Here is a 24,982-nt window from a genome sequence, read left to right on the forward strand (position 1 = left end):
TTTAGGGCAGCTGAGTGGCTCAGTGGATAGAGCACTGGGCTTCTAACTGAGACTCATCTTCCCGAGTTCAAATCTGGCCTCGGATACTTACTAGCCGTGTGACCCCAGACAAGTCACTTAATCCTGTTTGCCCGAGTTTCCTCATCTGTAAATCGAGCTGAAGAAGGAAAGGGCAAAACACCAGTATCTTTGCCAAGAAAACCCCAAATGGGGTCATGAAGAGTCAGAAATAATTGAACAATAGAAGGCCTTTCCTGATTATCGTCCCCCTATGCTGCACTACTAGTGGTTTCCCTGTGAGATAACCCTCTATTTGTACTCTATGTATCTTGTACACATTGACTCTGGAATTACAATGTGAACTTCCTGAAGGCAGGGACTGTACTTTTGCCTTCCTTTGTACTCCCAGGACTTAGCACAATTCTTGGGACACTGTGTTTGTTAAACGCTTGTTGACTGGCTGACTAGGGACAATGCATCAGTTCTTAATGTTAGATGTACGTAACTTATAATTCCTGTGTATTAGGTTTTAGATTTCTGATGCATGGACTACGATATTTTTCATCTTTGTATCCCAGCCCCTAATAAACACACTATATGTGTGTCAAATTAAGCTGAATTGAAATAGTTGATCTGAGGACTGTTCCAATTCCAAATTCCCATGACTTTATGATTCTTCCTTCACCACTAAAAACTAAAATAGGTATTGGCAGATATTACTTTGTAGACCAACCAAATGCACCCATTTGGGTTGTATTTGATAACCATCAAAATGATGAAACTTGGCTCTTCAGCAATAATCCAAGATATAAGTCCCACAGAGAACAGGAAACAGAAAAAACCCCCAAAGATTTAAGGAATGGGGGATTTCAGCAGGGTTGTAGTAGAATTCATCCTAATTGGTGTCCTTTGTAATCCCGAGTATTTTATTTTCTCCATTTAAAAACATTATTCTGAGAAAAGGTCTGTAGACTTCACCAGACTGCCAAAGGGGTCCATGACACCAGAAAGGTTAGGAAATCCTGCCTACCAATCACTACGGGCTGCTCTGCAGATGGGAAAGTTATAGAGACAAGATAACGTATAAAAATGTTAGACAAATGTAGATTATTTTTACCCTCATCATAGAGCAAGAGTTGAAGGTCTGAAGAGAGGAGGAAGTAAGTCCAAATGTAAAAATGACATGGAGGAAAAGAGTCTTCCCGCGTGGAGTGGAACCCTTGCTTAGCACATCCTGAGAAAGTCAAAGCTTTAGGTGATGTTCAAGAAAGGTTCCGATTCAGTTCCGTGCAAACAAAGAAACAGCTCTTTCCTTCAGGTTTCTTACTAAATCTGAATGGAGGGTGGATTATTACCTATCAGAACACACCCTTCCCTCTTAGCCTACCCAATAAAATTTGAGTTCTCCTCACTTGAGGAAGACAGTACGTTCACGGTTAATCGACAGGTGCTCCTCACCAATGGTTGAATCTGACACCGGCCAATGGGCTAGAGGAAAGGGTTGATCCATGGGTTTGAGAATGAGAAACCAGAGCGGGAGGGGGGCGAGGGGGGCGGAGACTTTCCTGCGGAGGAGGCGTGCTTTTCATTAGGGATGGAGAGTAGATGGGAGGGGACCAGTTGAGGGGCGGTGGGGGGGGGGAAGGACATTTCCAATCAGAACCAGTGTAACCTGTGGACCCAGGATCTCTGTGGCCAATGGGGAGGGAAGCTGGTGAAAACCGGGGGTTGGGGTGGGGCAGGAGTCCCCGCCTGCCACCCGGTCCTCCATCCCCGCCCCAGTTAGTCCGCAGGGTTGGGCGGGGCGGAGTGGGTGTCAGGTGGTCCTGGGCGTGCAGCCTAGGCTAGGAAGACAGGACGAAAGGGGTGGGGAGGGGAGTAGGGAGAAGAGAGGACCGAGGAGTCGGGAGCTGCTCTGGGCAGCAGATCTGGCAACGCTGGCTTCATGAACGGGTTATCCCCAACCCCACACCCCTCCCACCCCACCACCTCTGTGTGGTGGAGGTAGAACAGGAGGAGGTGGAGGAGGGAAGGTGGGGGATCCGGCCCGGCCCCCGTGCTACATTGAGGGCTCTTCGGGCCGGGACACCTCGAGGGGGGTCTCGCTCCACATCCCCTACCCCGGCCCCCGGTCCTACTCTGTTCCGCCACCTTCCACCCTACCTGCAGCGGCCGCTGCCTTCGGGGGAGGGGTCCCCCAGCTTCTGCGGAGCCGCATGAACAATAGGCAGCGGCGGCTCCTGCGCTCCATGGATCTCCCGCTCCATGGATCCCTCCCGCGCGCTTCTCGGCTGCCTGGCGAGCGCTGCTGCCGCCGCCCCGCCCGGGGAGGATGGAGCCGGGGCCGGGGGCGAGGAGGAGGAGGAAGAGGAAGAGGAAGAGGGGGCGGCGGTGGCCGTGGCAGTGGCGGAGGAGCTGGGCTCCGAGCCACCACTGCCCTTCTGGACCGCGGTGTTCGACTACGAGGCTGCGGGAGAGGACGAGCTCACCCTGCGGCTGGGCGATGTGGTGGAAGTGCTGTCCAAGGACTCGCAGGTGTCCGGCGACGAGGGCTGGTGGACCGGGCAGCTGAATCAGCGGGTGGGCATCTTCCCCAGCAACTACGTGACCCCTCGGAGCGCCTTCTCCAGCCGCTGCCAGCCCGGTGGGGAAGACCCCAGCTGCTACCCAGCCATCCACCGTAAGGGCAAGGCGGGACAGGAGGTGCAGAGAGGAGGGCTGGAGGTGCCGCGGTGGAGGGGAGGGGCCTGGCTCTAGTGGGGGAACTGGGGCAGGAAGGTTGCTGAGGGAAGGAGGGGGGGTACCCATGGGAAAGCGGGTAGCCGGTGCGCGCTTGCGCCGGGTGCAGGGGCTTGGTAGTGCCATCGATAAGATCTATGGTGCGCAGGCGGATCCTCGAATCTCAGGCTTTGGGCCTTTTCAGTTTTGATGGGACTACCATCTACTGTGACTTACCCCCACAAAGTCAAGTCCTAGCTCAGGGAGCCCCTCACCCTTTACTGTGCAGGTGGGTAATAGTAGGCTCATAACGACGCAGGTATTTCTAAGAGCAGCATTAGAGGTTATCTCCTTTTACAGACACTGAGGATCTGTGAAAAGTGACTTACCTAAGGTCACACAGCTCTTTTCATTACATCAATATTGTGAGGATCTTAGTCATCAGATCCACTAACCTCCACTCCTCCCCCACCCTGCATGGGCATTTGCTGAAAGGAAGATTGGGGAGTCCAAGACAGGGCTGGGTTGAAAAGTTCATTGAACCCCAGGTTTCCTCAAAGCTGAAATTTCTGTGAAATATTGTATAGTTTTCTTGGCTTATCTCTACACCAAGGAAGCATATTGTTAGGGGCCTCACTGGGTGAATAATGTCCCAAGAAGTGGTGAGTTGGGAGTGGGAAAATGTATCTGAAGTACAAAGTTCATTGCTTGAATTCCAGTTCTTTAACTCACCTGCTGTTTTTTTTTAACCTGCTGTTTAAAGAACCTTTAGAAATATTTCTTGCTCTCTTTTCCTACAGTGGTCTTAAAACTAGTTTTTTACTATGACAGATCATGATCAATAGTATTTTTGTCACTGTCTTAAATCTCTCAATGATCCTCAATCCATACTCACATCTGATAAGTAAATCTCATTAAACTCCAAGGACATAAATTACCACACGAAGCAGCCAATGTTAGTTATTTTTAAAGGACAGAAAGCAAAAAACGACAAGATTTTAAAAAATCTGAAATGCTCCTTTGTATGTTTAGACTTTTTTTTGAAAGATAGTGAGAGGACCTGGCTTCCAATACCACCTCTGGTGCTTCATGGTTTTGGGCAAGTCACTTAATCTTCTGGGCCATCAGCTTCCTTATTTGTAAAGAAAAAAAATGACCGAGTTGGATTAGATGACATTTAAAGTACCTTCAAGTTCTAAACCTATGATACCAAGTATTGAATATTTTTACTTCTTACTGACATTTACGCCATATTTCATATCCCAGTTGACCTTTAAAATAAAAGGAAAACACAGGTTCTTAGCAAGAATGTTGTTATCAGTACTTAAAAATTCAGTGTTTAACAATCTCTATTGTGAAACTACTCTCTGCTCTTGACTTGTAACTTATTCCACGAAAGTAGTTTAGAACAAAACCAGAAATCTTTCTTTCTCTTCTTCTTTTTGCCCCCGATTTGGGATCCCCCACAGTTCTCATCTTGCCTTATTGAATTTAAAACTGCATATGGCTACATGTTGATCTTTATAATTTTTGGATTCTGAAAAGAGCTCTTGTGAATGATGTCGAGGTACTAAGTCCATTGAACTAACAGCCTCAAAATTCAACTGAGTGCTCTCAGATGTAATTAGTGGCAAATGTGGTAGTATGGCAGAGAAAGAAGTGAATGGGCATTTTAGTGACTAAGTTAAGTCAGAGTCTGATGTTTTCTGCCAGTGAAGCCTTTGCTCTTTATTCATTGGGTCCACCTAAAATTAGGGTAAAGAAGACTTAGCATCCAACATAATGCCTGATTCATAGCAGTTTATCTTATTGGATTGCACAGAAGCTCTTGATAAAAGTATGTCGAATTGAGTATTTAATAGGTACTAAAAAGTTCACTTTTCTTCAGTGTCTTCTATTCTATGGCTTCTGAAATATGTTGCAGTGGTCTGGACTGGATGTATATGAAGATAAAAATGATCCTGAGCTCTATGAGCCATGTAGATTGACATTGTTCCATTTTAGGAGCTTTTCCTCTACTAAGAAAAGTCAAATTTGGGTCTTATAAGATTCCCCCAGGGTAGAGCTGGTTGAGCTTCAGTAGTGAAGGAAAGATAGGAAATAGAATAATCCTCATAACATTCACAAAAGTGGAAAGAACTGACTTTGTTCAGTGGACCTTGAGTAATGTTGCTGGAAGTGATACCTTTCGGAGACTAAAGTCACCTAGTACCAGACAAGATCCCTGTGAATTCTTTCCTTTGGTCCTTATCCTGGTTCTGGAGATTGCCAGCAAGTGTACTTTTTGTCTTTTAGACGTCATCAGTTCCGCCAGCTGTCTAGGTGGCATTTAGTATTTATTTAGTATTTAGTATCATACTTTTAGTATTATATAGAATTATATACATTTAGTATTATATAGAAAATAAAAATGGGCATCTTTGTCACCAGAGACCTGGAGTGGGATAGAACTACTAATAATATTTTCCTTGAACTACCTACCCAACCCCTCAGGATTTCTTCTGGGTATTTTGTGATTGAGCTGTACAAACACTGTATATGGGGTCTTAAAGAACATGATGTGAAGGACTATATATTTTGATTTTAAATGTTGGTGTTTTAAAATGAAATTTTCTTATCATTAAACTCTATTCAAATATGGATGACAAGAATTCCCCAAGTTTTGTTCCACCAAAAAATTCAATTCAGCCAACATCTGTTCAGCATCTATTTCCTGCAAGCACTGTGCTAGTTCCTGTAGATAGAAAGACAAAAAAACCAACAGTTCTTGCCCGAAAGGAGCTTATGTTTGACTAGGGGATACAACATGGGTATGAATAAATACAAAGTATACATAAACTAATACAAATAATTTCAAGGAGAGAGTGCCTATGACCAGAGAGATGAGGAAAGGTCTTATGTGGCAACTAAACTGTGCTTTGAAGGAAGGTAGGGGTTGTGAGAGACGGAGGTGAGGAGGAATGGCAGTCCATCCATGGGGGCCACATGTGCAAATGCACAGGGGGAGGGGATGAAATATATATGGGAAACATGTACATATGTACATATCATGTATAGGAAACAGCTAGATAGCAGGGCAGTTTGAAGAAGAGTCTGGAGAGGGGAATAATATAAAATAACACTGGATAAGTACTTAGGAGCCAAAATGTGGAGGGCTTTGAGTGCTAGGCTGAGGAATTTTATATTTTTTCCAGGAACAATAGGGAGACATTGAGGTTTATTGAGTAGGAGTGTGACATGATCAAATCTGAATTTTAAGCATATTTAGCAGATGTGTAAAGATGGTTTGGAGAGAGAAGACACTAGAGGTAGAAAGATCACTTTTTAGGGCTCTATTGTTGATAATTAGGAGGCTATTGATAATATCATCTTATATCAGTATATCACTTTTAACTTTATGGAATATGCCCACATCTATTACTTCATATATAATAGGATAAGCTATTATTTTCGTTGTAGTTAGCATAAGTGATAGAGTTTGGCTCCCAATAAGGTTGGCATATATAACTCAAGAGCTTTTTAATGTTTTTTCTCATTCTTAAGGGTGAAAAAACCCCTTTGTTTATATTGTATTTTATTGGGTGGAATAGTCTGGTGGGCTAAATTTTTTTTTTCTGTCAAGAAGTGCTTTTATTTTTCTTTCACACAGAGCATATGTCATGTTTATTTGGTAATTTATACTTTCATTACTGCATGAGTAGAAAGCAAAAGGGAGGTTCCAATTTGTTTTAGATTTTAATTATGAGCACCCTTAGCTATTTCTTTGTAGAACAGGAAGAATATGCAGCTCACTTGCTCTGGGCATGCAGAAATGTACTTATATTATTGCATATGATCTGAGGGGTGGGAAGCATTACCCCAGAGTGGAACAAATATGGTTTTTGTTTTATGGAAGGTTACTGAGTTGCAGCTTGTACTGGAAACTTCACGACCTGATTCTTGTTTAAAACCAGCACTAAAGTTTTACAGGAGCAGAGAATAAAGATTAGTTTCACAGATGAATAAGCTATAATCCCCAAGAAAAAGAAACACCAGGGCAGCATCTTCTCAGAAGAGTCATTCTCCAGTGTTATTATTTTCTATATAGCTCTCATGTTTTACCGGAACATCAGTCTCAAAGCTAATACAGATTATATATCTTGTTTCCATAAAGCATGAAACAAGAAACTAAGGTTTATGTTGAAACAAGAAACTAAGGTTTATGTTGTAACCAAAGAGGTCGTTGCCATATTTTCCCATGTGGCCTTCTTTCTCTTCCTTCCAGTGATGGAACCAGAGGAGCTGTTCCTTCAGCACCATGAGTTCAGTATCATAAGTCCATAGATTTAGAGCTGAAAGGGTCCTCAGAGGGCATCTAGTCCAAATCTTTCATTTTACAAATGATGAACCTGAGACCCAGGAAAGTTAAATGACATCTCTACACAGGTAGTAAGTGTCAGAGGCCGGATATGATTCTGGGTGATCTGACTCCAAAGTTCTTTCTCTGGGCATGGATAGTATTTTTCATCGTAAGTCCTTCAGAGTTGTCTTGGATCATTGTATTGCTGAGAATAGCTCAGTTGTTCACAGCAGATCATCTTACAGTGTTGCTGTTAACTTTGTACACGGTGCATTTCACTTTGCATCAGCCCATGCAAATTTTTCCTGGGTTTTCTGAGAGCATCCTGCTCATGATTTCTTATGGTACAATATTATTACATCATAATCACATACCACAACGTGTTCAGCCATTCCCTAATTGATAGGCATTCTCTCAGTTTCCAGTTCTTTGCCCTTAGAAAGGAGCTGCTATAAATATTTTTGTACATATAGATCCTTTTCCTTTTTGTTTTTTTATCTCTTTTGGGATACAGACCTACTAGTGGTATAGCTAGGTCAAGGGGTATGCATGTTTTTATAGCCCTTTGGGCACAGTTCCAAATTGCCCTGCAGAATGGTTGAATCAGTTCACAACTCCGCAGACAGGTCATTAATGACTGTTGGTCGCTTTAAAGAAAACAGTTTCCAGTTGAATGAAGCTGTTACAACCCATACTGCAAAGGATTAAGGAGTGAGTGAGAAGAGAGGACGTGGAAGCTGGGAGTCTAGATGACTTTTTCTAGGGTTGGCTTAAAAAAAGAAGAGATATAGAACTATAGTTTAAACAGATGGTAGAGTCTAGTGAAGGTTGTTTAAGGATGGGGGAGATGTGTGCATATTTGAGGACAGTAGAGAAAGAGCCAATAGATCGTATAAGTTTGAAGATGTAACAGAGAAATAATGAATGAGGTTGCATTTTGCTGAAGAAGATGAGAAGACATGAGATCAAATGCACATGTAGAAAAGTTGGAAGGCCACTTTATGTCAGACTTGAGGAAAGGAAGAGAGAGTAGAGGATGATATCAAGGGGTTTTGAGAAGAGGGAACTTATGTAGAATGGCCTCAGTTTTCTCTGTAAAGTTAGAGTCATAGTCCTCAGCTGAGAGAAGAGGCAAGGCTAGGTGGGAGGTCCGAGGAGAGAAGGTTTGGAATAACTTCTGTGGGGAGTGATATAGGGGCTCAATTAGGAAGGAATAAAAAGCCTATCTTTCTGCAGTGAGGGCCAGTTGAGGCTAGATAGCATGAATTTATAATGTGCTTAGTCAGCTGAGGATTAAGAAAAGGCCAATAGGTGTCTTTTCCTTTTTTTTTTTTTAAATACAGTTAGGAACTTTTAAGCATTCATCTCTTTTTTGGACAAGGCATATTATCTTTGCTAAATGCAGAAAATGTCACCCAACTTTTTTTTAAGCGTGATTTTTGCATAAACTACCAATCTCATGACAAAATTAAGATGAAAGAAAAGCAATGGAAGGACATAACAGCTATACCTTAAACAAGGAGAAATGATTTATAAACAATCTTTGAAAATCATTAGCAATTGGAACAACACTAAAGGCCTGAGAGATTGACCAGAAGGGAATAATGCAGATATGTAGGTCATCTGTTAAGTGGCCTAGGAATAATTCTGAATTTTATCTTTAAGTTTTTTTCAGGAGATTTTATATCTGATCTTTGCATTTATTTTTATAAGTCTCAGTCTATTTATTGGTTGTCCTTGCAGAGTTGAATTCACTGACTTTCTAATAAGGAAGCTAATTAATTAGGATGACTAATAAGATCGTAGATTTAGAACTAGAAGGAATCTGTAAGATCATCTGATCTAATTCACTTATTTTATTTCTGAGGAAATTGAGACTGAGAAATGTCAAGTGACTCCCACAAGTTCACTAGGGTGCTAAGTGTCAGAGTTAAGACTCAAAGCCAGATTTTCTGACTCCAAATACAATGTTCTTTCCACTATCCTGACAGTATTGTATAAACTGTAAAGCATGATGGAAAAGTGAACTGTTATTCTTTTCTTAACCTTTGACTTTCTGTGTGGTGCATGGCAAATATGACTCTCACCTCAGATTTTCCTATATGAGTTTTATTGTGCCAGCATTTTATTTACAAATCTTTTTAGAGATAATAGGGTTACTTTGAAGAAGAAGAAGAAGAAGAAAATAATGGTAGTGGTGGTGATTTTAACAATATATATGATATATACATGTGTGTATGTATATATGCATATGTTTGCATATATACATGTTAGTTTGCAAAGTATTTTATACAGTTTCACTGAACCTCACTACAACTCTGTAAGTTAGGTACTGCAGGCAGTATTACCATTTTACTGATGAGAATATTCAACCAGAGAGATTAAGTGACTCGTCCAGGGTCACACAATTAGGAAGTGTCAGAAGCAGAAGTTGAACCACATCTTCCTGACTATCCATAATGCCAAGCTGCCTTTCATTTGATCTCCTTAAGAGCCCTGTGAGATAGGTGCTATTATTATCTCCAATTTGTGGATAGGGAGAGATTTGGTAACTTGCCTAGGATCACTAGGCTAGTAACTATCTAAGGTAAATTTGAATTCAGGTCTTTGTTTCTGATTCCAAATCTTATTCTCTATCTACTATGCCAACCTAGAGGCATAATCCCTTTTGGTTCCAAATCTATAAACTCATTACCTTGGGGACCACAAAATTAACAAATTCAACTCTACGAGGGCAAGCAATAAGTCAGGACTTTTAATAATTAAGTAGAAGTTCTTTTGTATTATTCCATTTCCTTGTAGTGATTCCTTTAGACATGAATGCTGTGTAACATGTATAAGATTGTGTATTAAGGTTTTAGTTGGCCCCTGTAACTATCAGCTCTGTAAGACCATTGCTTTGCAGGAGCTTGGCAAATGGTCACATCAGCCACTCACTAAGAGAGAAGAACTGCTTAGTCGGCAGCAGAGCAAGAAAATTATGCTGATTCCATTCGTTTGATTGTCCACAAACCCACTATGGAGGAACATGAGCTAGGTTTAAAAGCCATCGGTGGCTCTTAGGATATGTGTGTGTGTGTGTGTGTGTGTGTGTATATGTATATTTGTATATGTGCACATGTGTGCATATATGTATGTATATGTGTATATACATGTATGTGTGAATATTTATATATATGCATATATGTGTGGGGAGAGAGATATAGAGCACACTGTTTTACAAGGACTTGTATTAAGTGAGGCTCAAATGAAACAAAAGAGGTAGGCCCTGTCTCCTTGCCTCCCCCTCTTAGATCATGGCTGTATGCACTTATATATATGTACATGCTGTTTCCCTTCTAAACTCCTTGAGAGCAGAGATGGCTTTGCTTTTGCCTTTATATCTCTAGTGCCTACAAAATGTTCGTCTATATATTCATTGGTTTGAAACTCAATATGTCTTAGAACAGAACGAAAGCATAGTATTTTTTACATTCCTTAATTTTTTGTGGGTTTTTTTTGTCTGTGTCTCTTTTCATAACACGCCTAACATGGAAATATGTGCACGATTGCACATGTATAACCTATATGAAATTTCTTACCATCTCAGGGAGAGGGGAGATGAGGGAAGGAGGGAAAAAATGTGGAGCTCAAAATTTTAAAAAAGAATGTTAAAATTGTCTTTACATGTAATTGGGAAAAAATGTTTAAAAATTTTCTCAACAAATATATAAATAAATGTCAAGCTTAGCAGTGTATATTTTATCCTGGAGGCAATAGAAAGCTACTGCACAGGTAAGAGACATGTTCAGACGTGAGCTTGAGAAAGACCACAAGGAAGAGAAAAGAAAGAATGGAAGCCCTGGAGACAACTAGGAAGTTGTTTGTAATAGTCCCCTAGAGTGGTGATGAGGGCCTGAGCTATCATGAGAGCTCAGAAACAGATGTGAGATGCTGTTATGAAAGTAGGACTGGCAAGATTTGACAACTGGGCATTGAGGGTAAAGAGAGGGAAGAGTTGAGGAAGATTCTGAGACATTTGAAAGGATGGTGATGTCCTCGATAGAAATAGGAAAAGCTGGAAAAGAAATGAATCTGAGGTGGGGTGAGGGAATGTGAAAAATACTATGCTGTCATTCTTAAGCCTGACATTTAAAGCTCGTTGTCATATGGCTCCAGCTTACCTTTTCAGGTATTACACATTATTTCCATTCATACAGTTTATATTTCAGCAAAAGTGACTTACATGCCAATCCCCAAACTCAGCATCACACCCCCCACCTTTGTTTCTTTGCACAGGCTGTCACTAATTCCTAAAGAGCCCTCTCTCCTTGTCCCTCCCCTTCTTAGTATCCCTGGCTTCATCAAGGCACGCTCATGTACCATCTCCTATGAAAAGCCTGTTCTGAACCTCTTTTCTGAACCTCTTAGTTGTTAGTACTTTCTCTCTCCTTCTAAAATTATCATGTATATATATCCATTTACATGGAGTATCCCTTCCTTTCCTCTTCCCCTCTCAGTAGAAAATAATCTCCTTGAGGGCAAGAGTTTTTTTTTTTAATTTGCTATGTCCCCAGCATATAGAACAATATTTTGCAAGTGATTAGTCAAAGTTTGTTGGCTTTTATTGAATATGAGCTATGTTCTTGCTCCTCCCTTTCCCACGCCCAATTTGTTTCATCTGAAGCCTGAGTGTATCTTTTATGTGTAATTACTATGTGTTTTTTCCCTTTAAAAAAATCTTCCTTTGAGGGTAGAGCTTACATGGAAATCACCAACTTTAGTGCGTGCTCTCAGCTCTGCACAGCCATTATAATTCATCCTAGATGAAGCTGATGCTGTCATGGCCTCAGACAGAAAGGAGATTCAGTGCGGAAATGTGGTTCTTGTGAAGTCTAGGGCTGTATTGAATAGATGGCATTAGTAACACAGGCTGTTGCTGGCGTATGATTTCTTATATTCATTTTAGACTTGCCCTTGCTCCTTCCCTCCGTGCTGATACTTGTTGAAATGACCAATCATAGTAAAAGTCTCCATGTCAGATTTCCGTGATTAAAATCAGTGGTCTCTCTGTGTATTGAGATTTAAATGATTTATTCCAGAATGGTTTTGCCATATTACCTCTGTCTCTCTTTTCTTTTTGCCCAGTATTAGAGATTGACTTTGCAGAGCTGACCCTGGAGGAGATCATTGGCATTGGGGGCTTTGGAAAAGTGTATCGAGCTTTTTGGGCTGGAGAAGAAGTTGCTGTGAAAGCTGCCCGCCATGACCCTGATGAGGACATCAGCCAGACAATAGAGAATGTTCGTCAGGAAGCCAAACTCTTTGCCATGCTAAAGCACCCGAACATCATTGCTCTGAGAGGGGTTTGCCTGAAAGAACCCAATCTTTGTTTGATCATGGAATTTGCACGTGGAGGATCCTTAAATCGAGTGTTATCAGGAAAAAGAATCCCCCCTGACATATTAGTGAACTGGGCTGTGCAGATTGCCAGGGGGATGAATTACCTGCATGATGAAGCGATTGTCCCCATCATCCATCGGGACCTCAAATCCAGCAACAGTGAGTCTGGTGGAAGGGTGGGTGGAAGGAAGTGCATGGAGCCAAATGATAGCCTTGGCTAGAATGGGTTCTGAGTGTATTTGTGACGAAATTACATGCAGAAAACAGCCTGAGTAGGTGTGGAGTGGTTTGGGTACCAGGGAAGAAAAGAGCACATATGGAAATGGAACAGATATCATATATGATTGGTATTTGGTAGTTATGTTGTATTATGATTGTGGAATTATCAAATTCTCTTTGTTACTTTAGATTTCTTTTTCTCTGGATCATTATTTAAAATAGATATTTATGAATTTGTTTACATACCTCCCAATAGGAACTAAGCACATTATCTAAACCACCTAGGACCTAGCATGGAGCTTTGCACATAATATCATTAATAAATGCTCGTTGAATGAATCCATTCTTGTGTGTTTGTAACTTTAAGGGAATTGAAGTGTCAGATAGTAATATGTGCCTCCCAAGGGGATTTTAATAATTAAGAATTTGCCCTTTGGATGTTTTAAGATCTGTGGAATTAAGGCATAATTGGAAGCTATAAATATAAGGTATAATTATTATGAGATTTATGCTTAGGAACCTAGGCTATTGTAAAGATGAAATCACCCTGTAGGTGGTTCCATTCTTCTTCAGCAACTGCGAGAATCCTGCTGTCTTTCTTTCAGCCAGGAGACTTCTCACACTTAGAGCTAAAATTCTCACTCTGTCCTTTGGGTGCCCGATGAATCTGAGAGTTGCTATTTGAGAAAACATTAAGCTTCAGAGAAGTTGGACCGCAGTGTAATATAATGGTGGGCAGAAATTCAGAGCTTGGCTTAATAAGTCCCCCTGAATCTATTTTTAAGAAGATATCAGTTAGGTTTTTGAAAATTACATTTAGTTTCATTTATCTGATTGACCGATAATGTCAAGGCCCACAAGACTCCATAGTCAGGGCTGTTGTTGTTGTCAATCAAAGGTCTCACCTGTGAGTTGGAGGCATTTGGTGGCATTGGTGGGTGCGAAGGAATTATCTACTATAGTATATCTACTATAGACCACTTGGACAGAAGGAGGAAATAGATGAATGAAGTTAAGAAAGCAGATTATAATCCCAGCATGAAGGCATGGTATAGTGAAGATGGGAGGACTTTATTATCCAGACATGAGTTAGAGCTGTTTTTCTCTTTCAAAAATATCTTAGAATTCAGCACGGAACTTTGAAAAAAGCCATCAGTGTCATGCCAAGCTGTACTTGGTTGGTTTACTCTTTTAGAAAGTGGAGGTTAATTCTTCATCAATTGTGTTTTCCCTTGCCTGCATCTTCTTTGTTCTTTGTAGACTTAAGGGAATTTATTTCTTTCCTTCAGTTTGTTGGTTGCTAAGATCTGCGAGGCTCTGGTCAATGTAATTTGGAGCCTTCCTCCAGGAATCATGTTTGTTCCAACTGCCCAAGTGATTAGGGGTTAAGTATGTGTTTTGGGAAGGATTAGAGGAGGTTATAGATAAATATGAATACATTGTACAGATGTACTAAATGTGATGGGCTTACCCTCTGATTCCTTTAGCATCATAATTTAAAAAAAAAGCCAAACAAACTTCTGCTATTTGCTGATAGTACAATGTGCTTTGCATTCACTGTTCTGCAACCAAAGGATAAAGGTTCAGAAAAATGAATAGGGATTAAAATCCAGTCTTGGGCCCAGGTGAATTTTCTAATGGTCTGCACACCCCACTATGACTCTAGTTTACCTGGATCTGTGGAACTGCCTATCTTAAGTCTCTTAGTGACTTGTTTTTGAAGTCTGGTTCCATTGTCACTGACTTTTATATCTCTGTGTCTACCCAATTAGTACTGATGAGATAGCTATGTGTTTCTTAGCTATGCTGAGGAAATACTGAAATATGGTTTTGTGGTAGAAAAACTTTTTCCTTTGTTATTATGGGTGTTAATGAATATAGGAATTCAGGACATGGTAGTGATAGTAGAAGTTCTAATACCAGTTATATTTCATATTCATATAGTGCATTAGAGCTTACAACATACTTTCTTCAAAAAATCCCTGTTAAGGAGGTATTGTGAGTATTGATATCCCATTTTAGAGATGAATAAACTGAGGATGAAAGTATTATAGCATATTGTTTGGTCATTAAGCTAACAACTCTAAATCTGTGATTTTTAATATCAGCACTTTGTTTGGAGCTTAATTCTTCTGGCTCCAAGATCATTGTTGTTTCCATAGTATTATACTGCCTCGCAACTCTAAAGGATGGTGGATATTCTTAGGGGCCATCAGGTTTTTTCCCTATCAGATGGATAGACTGCTAGAGTTTGAATGAGATTTACCTGAGTTTGAATCCTGCCTCAGACACCTCCTAGCTATGTGTAATTGTAGGCAAGTCACTTAACTTTCAGCATCATGTATTAGAGACTAGTGCTTTAGACTGAGTTTAGTTAGTTATACTGAATTCAGAATAATACATTCCTACCTGTGGCCGTCCCTGTGTTATGGATGGAAAAGCAAAGGTGGGAAATAACTTCTCTAGAGTTTCTCAGGCAGTCAGGCAAATTGTCCATATTTGTGCTTGATAAGAAGATGAATGCATTGGGCCCCAAGTTATCAGCTCAGAGGATTAACATGTGAGATGTAGATCTTGATTTGAGGCAATTAGAAATCACAGGGATCATTAAGACTTGTTGGGCTGGGGAATCAATGACTGGAATATAACCATGGAAGAATATACCTTGTTTGAAAAGAACAGGGTTTGCTTTTTTTAAAGGAAGAGGAAGATCAGCAGTGTATTTTGCATTTTTTGTATTTAGTGTTTAGCATTTTCTTAATGAAACATAATCATATGAGACTATTCAGAGAATTGGAGGGAAGAAGCATGGTGGATCACGTTTGGGTGGGTGAGGAGCATCAGAGGACAAAACACTAGTGATATTGTCATTGAAGTATATCTACTATAGACCACTTGGACAGAAGGAGGAAATAGATGAATGAAGTTAAGAAAGCAGATTATAATCCCAGCATGAAGGCATGGTATAGTGAAGATGGGAGGACTTTATTATCCAGACATGAGTTAGAGCTGTTTTTCTCTTTCAAAAAGCATAGTACCTAATAATTGTGTTACTTGAATGATGATTTCATCCTTCAAAAGACATGAGAACTAACAGAAGGAAATTCTGTTTTGGATCTGATTCATATCATAGAGAAACTGGTCACTGGGGTAGAAATGGTAAGAACCATGGAGGTAAGTGCGGTCATTCCATCTTACACTCTGTGATAGAATAGGACAGAAAAGCCAGGCATACTCTAAAGTGCACCTTTGATTTTGGGAGGAAAGTTTTAAGACTGGGGATCCTGTTGCCTATGATTCCATAGGGGAAGACAAGCTGAGAGGAAAAGGAAGCTCTTTGAACTGAAATTTGGAAAATTAAAATAAGCGTTTATTTTGTGCCAGGCATTGTACTAAGTGCTAGGGAAAACAAATACAAGTGGTCCCTGCCCTCAAAGAGCTTACAATCTAATGGGGGAAGACAATAATAAAAGTGGAAAGTAGAGGAGATGGGGTGAAGAGGGGAGAAGTTACCCAGGCAGGAGCATGGTGGAGCAAGTTTGCAAAGTCAGGAGTGTAGAGCCTGAAGACATAGCTGGTCTGAGCACTTTCAGGGTCGCCATGGTCATGTGGACTGCCAGGGTGAGGAGAATGCTATGCATGGAGAAGAAGATCCGGAAAATCAGGAGTGGAGCCTGGAGAGGAATATGGACTTGGCTAGACTTTGGCACTCTGGAAAAGAACCAACCAATCAGAGGAAGGGGCCTCAGGGGCAGACTGTTATTTAATTATGAAGTCATTATTATTCATTACTTTAGCCCAGAAGGTTTTTTTTGGGGTGGTGGGGGAAGGATGGGCAATGGAGGTTAAGTGACTTGCCCAGGGTCACACAGCTAGGTATCTGAGACCAGATTTGAACTCAGGTCCTTCTGACTCCAGGGCAGGTACTCTATCCACCTGGGTGCCCCAGACTAGGAATTCTTAACCTGGAAACCTTGAACTCATTTTAAAAAAATCAAAACTGTATCTTAATATAATTGTTTTCTTTGTAATCCTATGTATTTTATTTTATGCATTTAATAGCATTATTTTGAGAAGGCGTTCCTAGGTTTCCCCAGACTGCTAATGGTCCATGACACAGAAATAGTTCAAAACCTGTTTTAAGGCCAGTTCTAAACAATTTAAACCTCAATTATAGTTAGATGCTTTCATAGAACAAGGGTTCTTCACCTAAGGTCTGGGAACTAGTTTCTTTTACAATCCTATGTATTTCATTTTATATATTTAAAAATGTTATTCTGAAAAAGGGATCATGGCCTCCCCATGACCATCAAAGGAAATCTGTGACACCGAAAAAAGGTTGAGAAGCCCAGCATTAGTGGATTTAGGTGAGGATATGGTTTGGGATAGGCTTAGTTTGTGGAAAAGGAATATGGTCTATTCTGTATCTCCTTGTTATAGATTCCCTGTTTTTCCTCATTGGTTTCTTTTCCTATCCCTCCAGCTGTTGATTGAACCAGCATGTGTGGTTTTTTTCCTTTGCTTTTTTTTTTTTTAATTAACAAGAGAGTTTTGGGCACCTTGGCTTTATCAGAAGCTGGTAGCAGCTGACTGTCCAGCTTAATCTTTGGCTGAAGTTTTGCTATCATTCTGCCGAATGTTTAGGATGTCCTAACTGGAGCTCAGTAGGCAGCAAGACGGATCACGCCATGAGCCAGAGACTGGACGTCAGATGAACACGGCAGGATAGATGATTGGGAGAGGCTTGGACAATAGTCAGTAGGAAGCATTCCAGGCAAGTTGGTGGAATAGCATAGAAGAATTATGGTAGCAAAGACTTAACTTGAGGGCCCCAGGTTTCAGTTGCAGGACTCAGGTCCAGGAAAGACTGGGAGACCAAGATAAGACTTCTCTAGAAATAGCAGAACAGAGGTAGGGGTGGAAACAGGCCAAGGCCTCAGGTACTGGAACTGAAATACAAGGTGGCTTAGGCACAAGGGAATGAGGCAGAAGCAGTTATTGGAACTGAGGTACAACACTGACCTTAGGGTCAAGAGACTAGCTTTGCCATCTATTAACATTGTGACCTTAAGCAATGATCTGTACTGAGAAGATGAGTGGATTTGCTGGGTTCAAATTCCTGTGGGGTCCAAATTCCCTATCTGCCTCTTAGCACCAGGGTCAATTTATGCAAGATAGTTTCCTTCTTGGGGCCTTAGTTTCTTCATCTATAACAGGGGAATAATACTTCTATTTCATAGAGTTTTTATTGTTATCAAATGAGATAATAAAGTACTTTGTAAAGCTTCAAGTACTATATAAGTACAAGATTCTTGTTGCCATCATCTCCGCCTACTCTTGCCTTCCTCCACCAGTAGGATCCTTACTTATTTTCTTTCTTCAGGAAGAGGATTGGTTCAACACTCCAAGTGATGGTGACTTTAAAGGTAGCTGTTATGTGGCCCCAGCCTCAAAAGTTCGAGGGGTTCAGAGACGGGGAACCAAGAAAATGAGTGCCTCCAGACCTTGGGGATTTGTTCTTCTAAGGCTCTTTGGTGTTGACGTCTCAGAGAAATAGCGATCTGGGATATCCTTCTTTTCTTTATAACTCAGAGTGTCTTCTAGTCATTTACCTGATGGCTCACTTTACTTTTATCAACTAGCTCAGAATCTGGTTTTTAGGTTGTTGTGTTTTTTGTCCTTTGTTCCCAAAGAGAACCCCAGAGAGGAGGAGAAGGAGAAGGAGATGTGAGGGAGAGAGAGGAGAAGGATAGAGAGAAGGAAAGGAAAGGGAGAGGAAGAGGGAGAGGAGAGGGAGAGAGAAAGGAGAGGAGAGGGAGAGGAATAGGAGAGGGAGAAGAATAGGAGAGGGAGAGGAGAGGAGAGGGAGAGGAAGAGGAGAGGGAGAGGAAGAGGGAGAAGGAGAGGAGAAGGAGAGGAGAGGAGAGGGAGAGGGAGAGGAAAGGGAGAGGGAGAGGGAGAGGAAAGGGAGAGGAAGAGGGAGAAGGAGAGGAGGAGGAGAGGAGAGGGAGAAGAAGAGAAGAGGGGGAAGGAGAAGAGGAAATAGAGAAGGAGAAGGAGAGGGAGATATTGTAACTGAAACAGAGAAATGAAATTAAGTAACTCAGAATGCTAGTGGATCCTTTCTTACTGCTCTAAGCTTTCTGACTACTCCAGAGATTTTTAACTTTTTTGTGTGGCCCAGACCCCTGTGTGGGTCTGGTGTGAAGTCCAAAGATACTTTCTCAGAATGGTATTTTTCTTTCTCTCTTTTATCTTTTCTTCCCTTCCTTCTTCCTTCCCTTCCCTTCCTTCCTTCCTCCCTCCCTTCCTTCCATCCTTGATTTTCCTTCCTTCCTTTCCTTTCCTTCCTTCCTCTCTCTTCCTTCTTTCCTCCCTCCTCTCCCTCCTTCCTTCCTTCTTCTTCCTTCCTTCTTCCTTCCTTCCTTCCTTCCCTCCTTCCTCTCCTTCCCTCTCCTTCCTCCTTCTCTTCCTCTTCTTCCTCTTCCTTCCTTCCTCCTTTCCTTCTCCTTCCTTCCTCCCTCCTTCTTCCTTCCTTCCTTCCTTCCCTCTTCCTTCCCTCCTTCCTTCCTTCCCTCCTTCCCTCCTCTTCTCCTCCTTCCTTCCTCCTTCCTTCCTCCTCTTCTTCCCTCTCCTTCCTTCTCCTCCTTCCCTCCTCCTTCTCCTCCCTCCTCCTCCTTCCTCCCTTCCTTCCTCCTTCCTTCCTCCTCCTTCCTCCCTTCCTTCCTTCTCCCTCCTTCCTCCTCCTTCCTCCTTCCCTCCTCCTTCCCTCTTCCTCCTCCTTCCTTCCTCCTTCCTTCCTCCTTCCTTCCTCCTTCCTTCCTTTCCTTCCTTCCTTCCTTCCTTCCTTCCTTCCTTCCTTCCTTCCTTCCTTCCTTCCTTCCTTCCTTCCTTCCTTCCTTCCTTCCTTCCTCCCTTCCTCCCTTCCTCCTTCTGCAGTCAGATTTCATAAGTGTCTGAGGCCAGATGTAAACTCAGGTCTTCTTGACTCCAGGACAGGTACTCTATCCACTATGCCACCTAGCTGCCCCAGAATCATGTTTTTCAATTCGTACAATAAAATATATAGGTTTACAAAGGAAATGAATTATTTTGAAATATAGGTATCAAAGTATAAAACAAGTTCACACCCTGGTTTTTTTTTTAAAGAAAGAAGGATGTCACTTCTAGGTGACTTTATTTCTTTACTTGGAGTTATCCTATTCTTTCTTTAGAGATGATCTCTGCTGCTTCCTAGCTGTGTGACCTTGGACAGGTCACTTTACTGCTTCAAGCGTCAGTTTCTTCATCTCAAAAACGGGAATGATAGTATTTGCACTACTGATATCACAGAATTGTTAAGCAAAAGCTATGTTAAAATTGAAATGCTATACAAATGTGTTTAATTTTGTTTGTATGGCTACTGTACCCATCACTGAATATCGCAACTCCTCTGTGACCAAATAAATAGATGATCTTTGAGAGTCACTGGGACCAAAGAATTCTTTATCCTATGGTCGACCTAGTGATGAGCATCTCTCAGTTTAGCTAAAGTGGTCCTCAGAAAACACACATACAATCAGAAATCAGATCTAAACATGTTCCGTCTTGCTAGAGTAAATTGTTAAATTTTCAGCTTGGAAATTCTGCTTTGTTGATTGTATAAACTTAAAAGAATAAAGGAGAAAATGTTGAAAATGTAGATTGAATTCAAAAGTATGTCATGCCTACTCCCCCCCCAGCTGATTGTTAAACATTTATCAGCACACCCCTGCACATACGCCATTGTCAAGCCTCTTGTTTTGTGCTACAGCTGGTGATTGGGGATTGGGATAGAGGATAAGATAAAGGCCACTGGATTCAAAGTCTGAAGACCTGGGTTTGAATCTCAGCTTTGTCTTACTTTGTTGTTGTTCAGTCATTTCAGTTGTGTCTGACTCTTCTTGACCCCATATGGGGTTTTCTTGGCAGAGATACTGGAGTGGTTTGCCATTTCCTTCTCCAGCTCATTTTTTAAAAAACATATTTATTTCCACATTAGTCATGTTGTGAAAGAAGAATCAAAACAAAAGGAAAAAAACCATGAGAAAGGAAAAGCAAAAAACAAAGTGAAAATAGTATGCATCCACTTGCATTCAGCCTCCACAGTTCTTTCTCTGGATGTGGTTAGCATTTTCCCTGGTGAGTCTTTTGCAATTGTCTTGGATCATTGTATTGCTGAGAAGAGGTAAGTCTATCAAAGTTAGTCATCATACAATGTTGCTGTTGCTGTGTACAGTGTTCTCCTGGTTCTCTAACTTCCCTCAGCATCAGGTCATGTAAATCTTTCCAGGTTTTTCTAAAATCCCCATAATTTCCAGTCTTTGCCACCACAAAAAGAACTGCTATAAATATTTTTTTTAAAAGCCATTAGGGTTAAGTGACTTGCCCAGGATCACAGAGCAAGGAAGTGTCTGAGGCCAGATTTGAACCCAGGTCCTCCTGACTACAGGGCTGGTACTCTATCCACTGTACTACCTAGGTGCCCTTGCTATAAATATTTTTGTACATGTGGGTCTTTGCCTTTTTTATGATCTCTTTGGGATACAAACCTAGTAGTTTGTTGCTGGATTGAAGGGTATGCACAGTTTTATAGCCTTTTGGACATAGTCCCAACTTGCTCTCCAGAATGCTTGGATCAGTTCACAACTCCACCAGCAATGTATCAGTGTCCCAATTTTCCTGCATCTTCTCCAACATTTATCATTTTCCTTTTCTGTCATATTAGCCAGTCTGTCTCCAGCTTATTTTTACAGATGAGGAAGCTGAGGCAAACAGAGTTAAATGACTTGCCCAGGGTCATGCAGCTAGTAAGTGTCTGAACTCAGGAAGATGAGTCTTCCTGACTCCAGGCCTAACACTGTATCTATCCACTGTGCCACCAGCTGCTCTTCTGTCTTATTTACTAACTGTGTGACCTTGGGCAAGTGACATCTTCTCTGAGACATGGTTTCATAATCAATCAATTAATCAATAAACATTTATTAAGCACCTGTTATGTGTGCCAAGCACTGTGCTAAGTGCCAGTGATACAAAAAGAAGCAAAGACAGTCCCTTCCCTCATAGCTCTTACAATCTAATGGAGAGACAACAAAGCCAACAAATGTATACAAACAAACGATATGCAGGATAAATAGGAAATAATGAACAGAGAGAAGGTACTAGAATTAAGAGGGGTTGGGAAAGACTTCCTTTAAAAGATGGAATTTTAGCTGGGACTTAAAGAAAGCCAGGGAAGTCAGTGGGTGAAGATGAGAAGGAGAACGTTCTAAGCTTGGGGGACAGTAAGAGAGAATGCTCCAGCTGAGAAATAGAGTGTCTTGTTTGTGGAACAGCCAGGAGGCCATTTTCACTTAACGGAAGATTACTTGGCAGGGAGTAGCAAAGAGCAAAGACTTTGAATTAGAATTAGAAGCCCTTAAGTCCAACCCCTACCTGAAGCTTACATTTCCCTGAGAAGTGGTCATGGGTAAAAAGGACCTTTCTGGCTCTGCCATTCTGTGATTTACTCTACGGAGAGATTTTGGGGATGGGAGAGGGTAGAGAGTGGGGGATGGACCAAGGATGGTGTTGGGAAAGATCTGATTCCCTTTCAAATCTGGGGCAGCTCTAGTATAGTTCTTACTGCTGGACTTTGAGTTGATAAGACCCGAATTTGAAAATTGCCTGAGCCATTGGTTAGCTGTGTACCCTGGACAAATCACTTAACTTCTCAGTCTCCGTTTTCTTATCTGTAAAATGGAGATAATAACAGCTATTACCTCACAGGGTTGTTGTGAGGTTCAGATGAGATAACAGATGTAAAATACTTTGCAAACCTTAAAGCACTATGTAACTACTAGACTGCTATTATTTTCCGTTTGGCTAAATCTGTGTGATAACCTGGAATATCACTGGTGTCAGGGACGAATAGCTTGATGCTTAGAGTTTATGGTGACAGCAGGTGCAGCTGACCCTGTGAACCAGCATTAAGAGGTTTAGTAAAGGCAATAGATAAAAGTCTCCCTTCCCCCGCCCCATTCCATAAGTGACAGATGGTGGCTGTATGGAAGGAAGACACCCCCCATCATCCTAATAATGATGGGTATGCCTGTGAAATGAAGGACTAGTATTCATCCCTCAAAGAAACTGTATGCATTGTAACGTTTATTTATTTCCCTTTTGTCCTTTGGGCCAAGCCGGGGACTTTCTGATTCTAGGAAATGTTATTGCCACTGCTTTATCCAATACCGCCATGTACCTCTTTGCCTTTTACCCTCATTTAAGTAAGAGTTTTTAGGTAGGATGGAATGATGGAAAGAACACTGGATTTGGAGTTTAGTCCCCAGCACTGCCCTTTACTTATCTGTGTAACCTCTCTGGGCCTCAGTTTCCTCACCTGAATCAATTACCAAGCATTTATTAAGCACCTACTCTATGCTAGGCACTTGTAATAAATACAAAGACAACAAATGAAATAGTCCCTGCCTCCAAGGAATTTACATTCTATAGGGAGAAAAGATATGCACCTATCAGTATATACAGAGCATTAGAAGGTGATTTTGATGGGAAGGGCACTAGCAGTTGAGGAAATTAGGAAAATCTTTAAGTATCAGGTGGCACAAGAAATTGGGAATTTTAAGAGGGAATACATTCCAGCCATGGGGACAGCCAGCACAAAAATGTGGAAATAGGAAATGGAGTGCATGAGGAGCCAGTCTGACTTGAGTATAGAGTGTGTGAAGAGGTGGGATGTTTAATAAGTTTGGAAAGGTAGATTGGGGCCAGCTTGTGAAGGGCTTGAAATGCCATATAGTTTTTAGAGGTAATAGGGAGCCACTGGAATTCGTTGAGTAAGGAAATGGCATGGTCAGGCCTGTGCTTTAGGAGAATCTTGGCAATTGTGTGAAATTTGGATTGTAAGAGCAGAGAGACCCGAGGCAGGGCAGTTTACCACCACAGTCCAGGGGAGGAGTGATGAAGTCTGAACGAAGGTGGTGTCTGTGTGATCAGAGATAAGAGATTGATGCAAGAGATGCTGTAGAGGCAGAAACAATAGGATCTGGCAGCTGATTGCATATGTGGAACAAATGAGAGTGAGAAGTCAAGAGGGCCACTGAGGTTGCCTTCTCTTACATTCTTTAAGGCCAGTCTCTTATAATTTCACAGCATCGAGTTTCAAATTTATTTTGTTCTTTCCGTTTGCATTGTTGTAGTCATTGAGTATATTGTTTTCTCGGTTCTGACTTCACCTCATAGTTCTCATTTGTTATATCACAGCAGTATTCCATTACTGCTATGTACCATAGTTTGTTTAGCAATTCTCCAATTGATGGACAGTCGATTTTTGCTTCCATTTCTTGGTTACTACAAAATGTTCTTCTATAAATATTTTGGTGTGTATGGGGCCTTTTGGTCATTGACCACGTAGGGAGAGTATATGGTGTGTGTGGGTGTGCCTGGGTATATGTGGATTTCACTAGCACTGAAATCTCTGGGTTGGAAGGCACGGACGTTTCATCACTTCCTTCACATAATTCCAAATTCCTTTCCAAAATGGTCAGACTCCTTCGCAGTTCCATCAGTTAGATTAATGGGCCAGTCTTTTTGCAACCCTCCCCAAGCTGGTTATTCTCATCTTTTGCCATCTTTGCCATTTTGCTGGGTATGAGGTGAACCTTCAGAGTTGTTCTGATTTGCATTTCTCTTATTGTTAGTGACTTAGAGCAATCTTTCATGGGTTTCTTAATAGCTTGCAATTCTTATTTTGAGAACCTTTTGCTCCTATCCTTTGACTCTGTCTGTTGGGGAATAGATTTTCCTATTAACGGGGTGTGCTGTTGCTTAGCATCGCCTTCCCCTCTCCTTCCCCTTCCTCTGCACAGATGCCACCTAGTCCTATCTCTTATGTCCTCAGGACTGACCAAATGGAAAAGCTGATCAGTTTTATGGCTCCACTGGACTCTCACTCAGCTGATAATGAAAATGCTTTTGCTTCAAGAGGGGATAATATATCTCTTCCCCCCTCCTTCCTCCTTCACCTCTGATGCTGAGGTCTGAAGGAATATATGATATATAGTTATGTCTTCCTGTTCTTTCCACCCCCACCCCTGTCCTTCTTTAGCCCAAGGCAGCATCCTGACTGCAGATTTTCTTTCTGGAGTGTAGAATTTTGAGAGTGAGTGGCACAGACCTTGGTGAGTTTTCAAAGCTCCTGACTCTCTTATAGAAGAGAGACCAGAGCTAGAGATACTGGTTGTCAGTAAGTAGCTGAGAATGCTGCTACTTTTTCAACAGTCCCTTCTCACTTGTCTGTGTCTTAGCATC

General features: G+C 41.5%; 1 protein-coding gene across 1 annotated transcript in view; it reads left to right on the forward strand.

The window, feature by feature from the left end:
• Window positions 1-1,858: 1,858 nt before the first annotated feature.
• The window catches only part of MAP3K9 (mitogen-activated protein kinase kinase kinase 9), a 120,152-nt gene continuing 97,028 nt past the window's right edge, over window positions 1,859-24,982 (forward strand). Inside the window, 2 exon segments of the mRNA XM_078151492.1 lie at window positions 1,859-2,680; window positions 12,185-12,598. Coding sequence (XP_078007618.1) covers window positions 2,266-2,680; window positions 12,185-12,598 — 829 coding nt within the window. The 5' untranslated portion in view covers window positions 1,859-2,265.

Source organism: Phascolarctos cinereus, unplaced genomic scaffold, assembly GCF_003287225.1.
Source record: "Phascolarctos cinereus isolate Bilbo 61053 unplaced genomic scaffold, phaCin_HiC Scaffold_3;HRSCAF=262, whole genome shotgun sequence".
Classification (NCBI taxonomy): Eukaryota; Metazoa; Chordata; class Mammalia; order Diprotodontia; family Phascolarctidae; genus Phascolarctos; species Phascolarctos cinereus.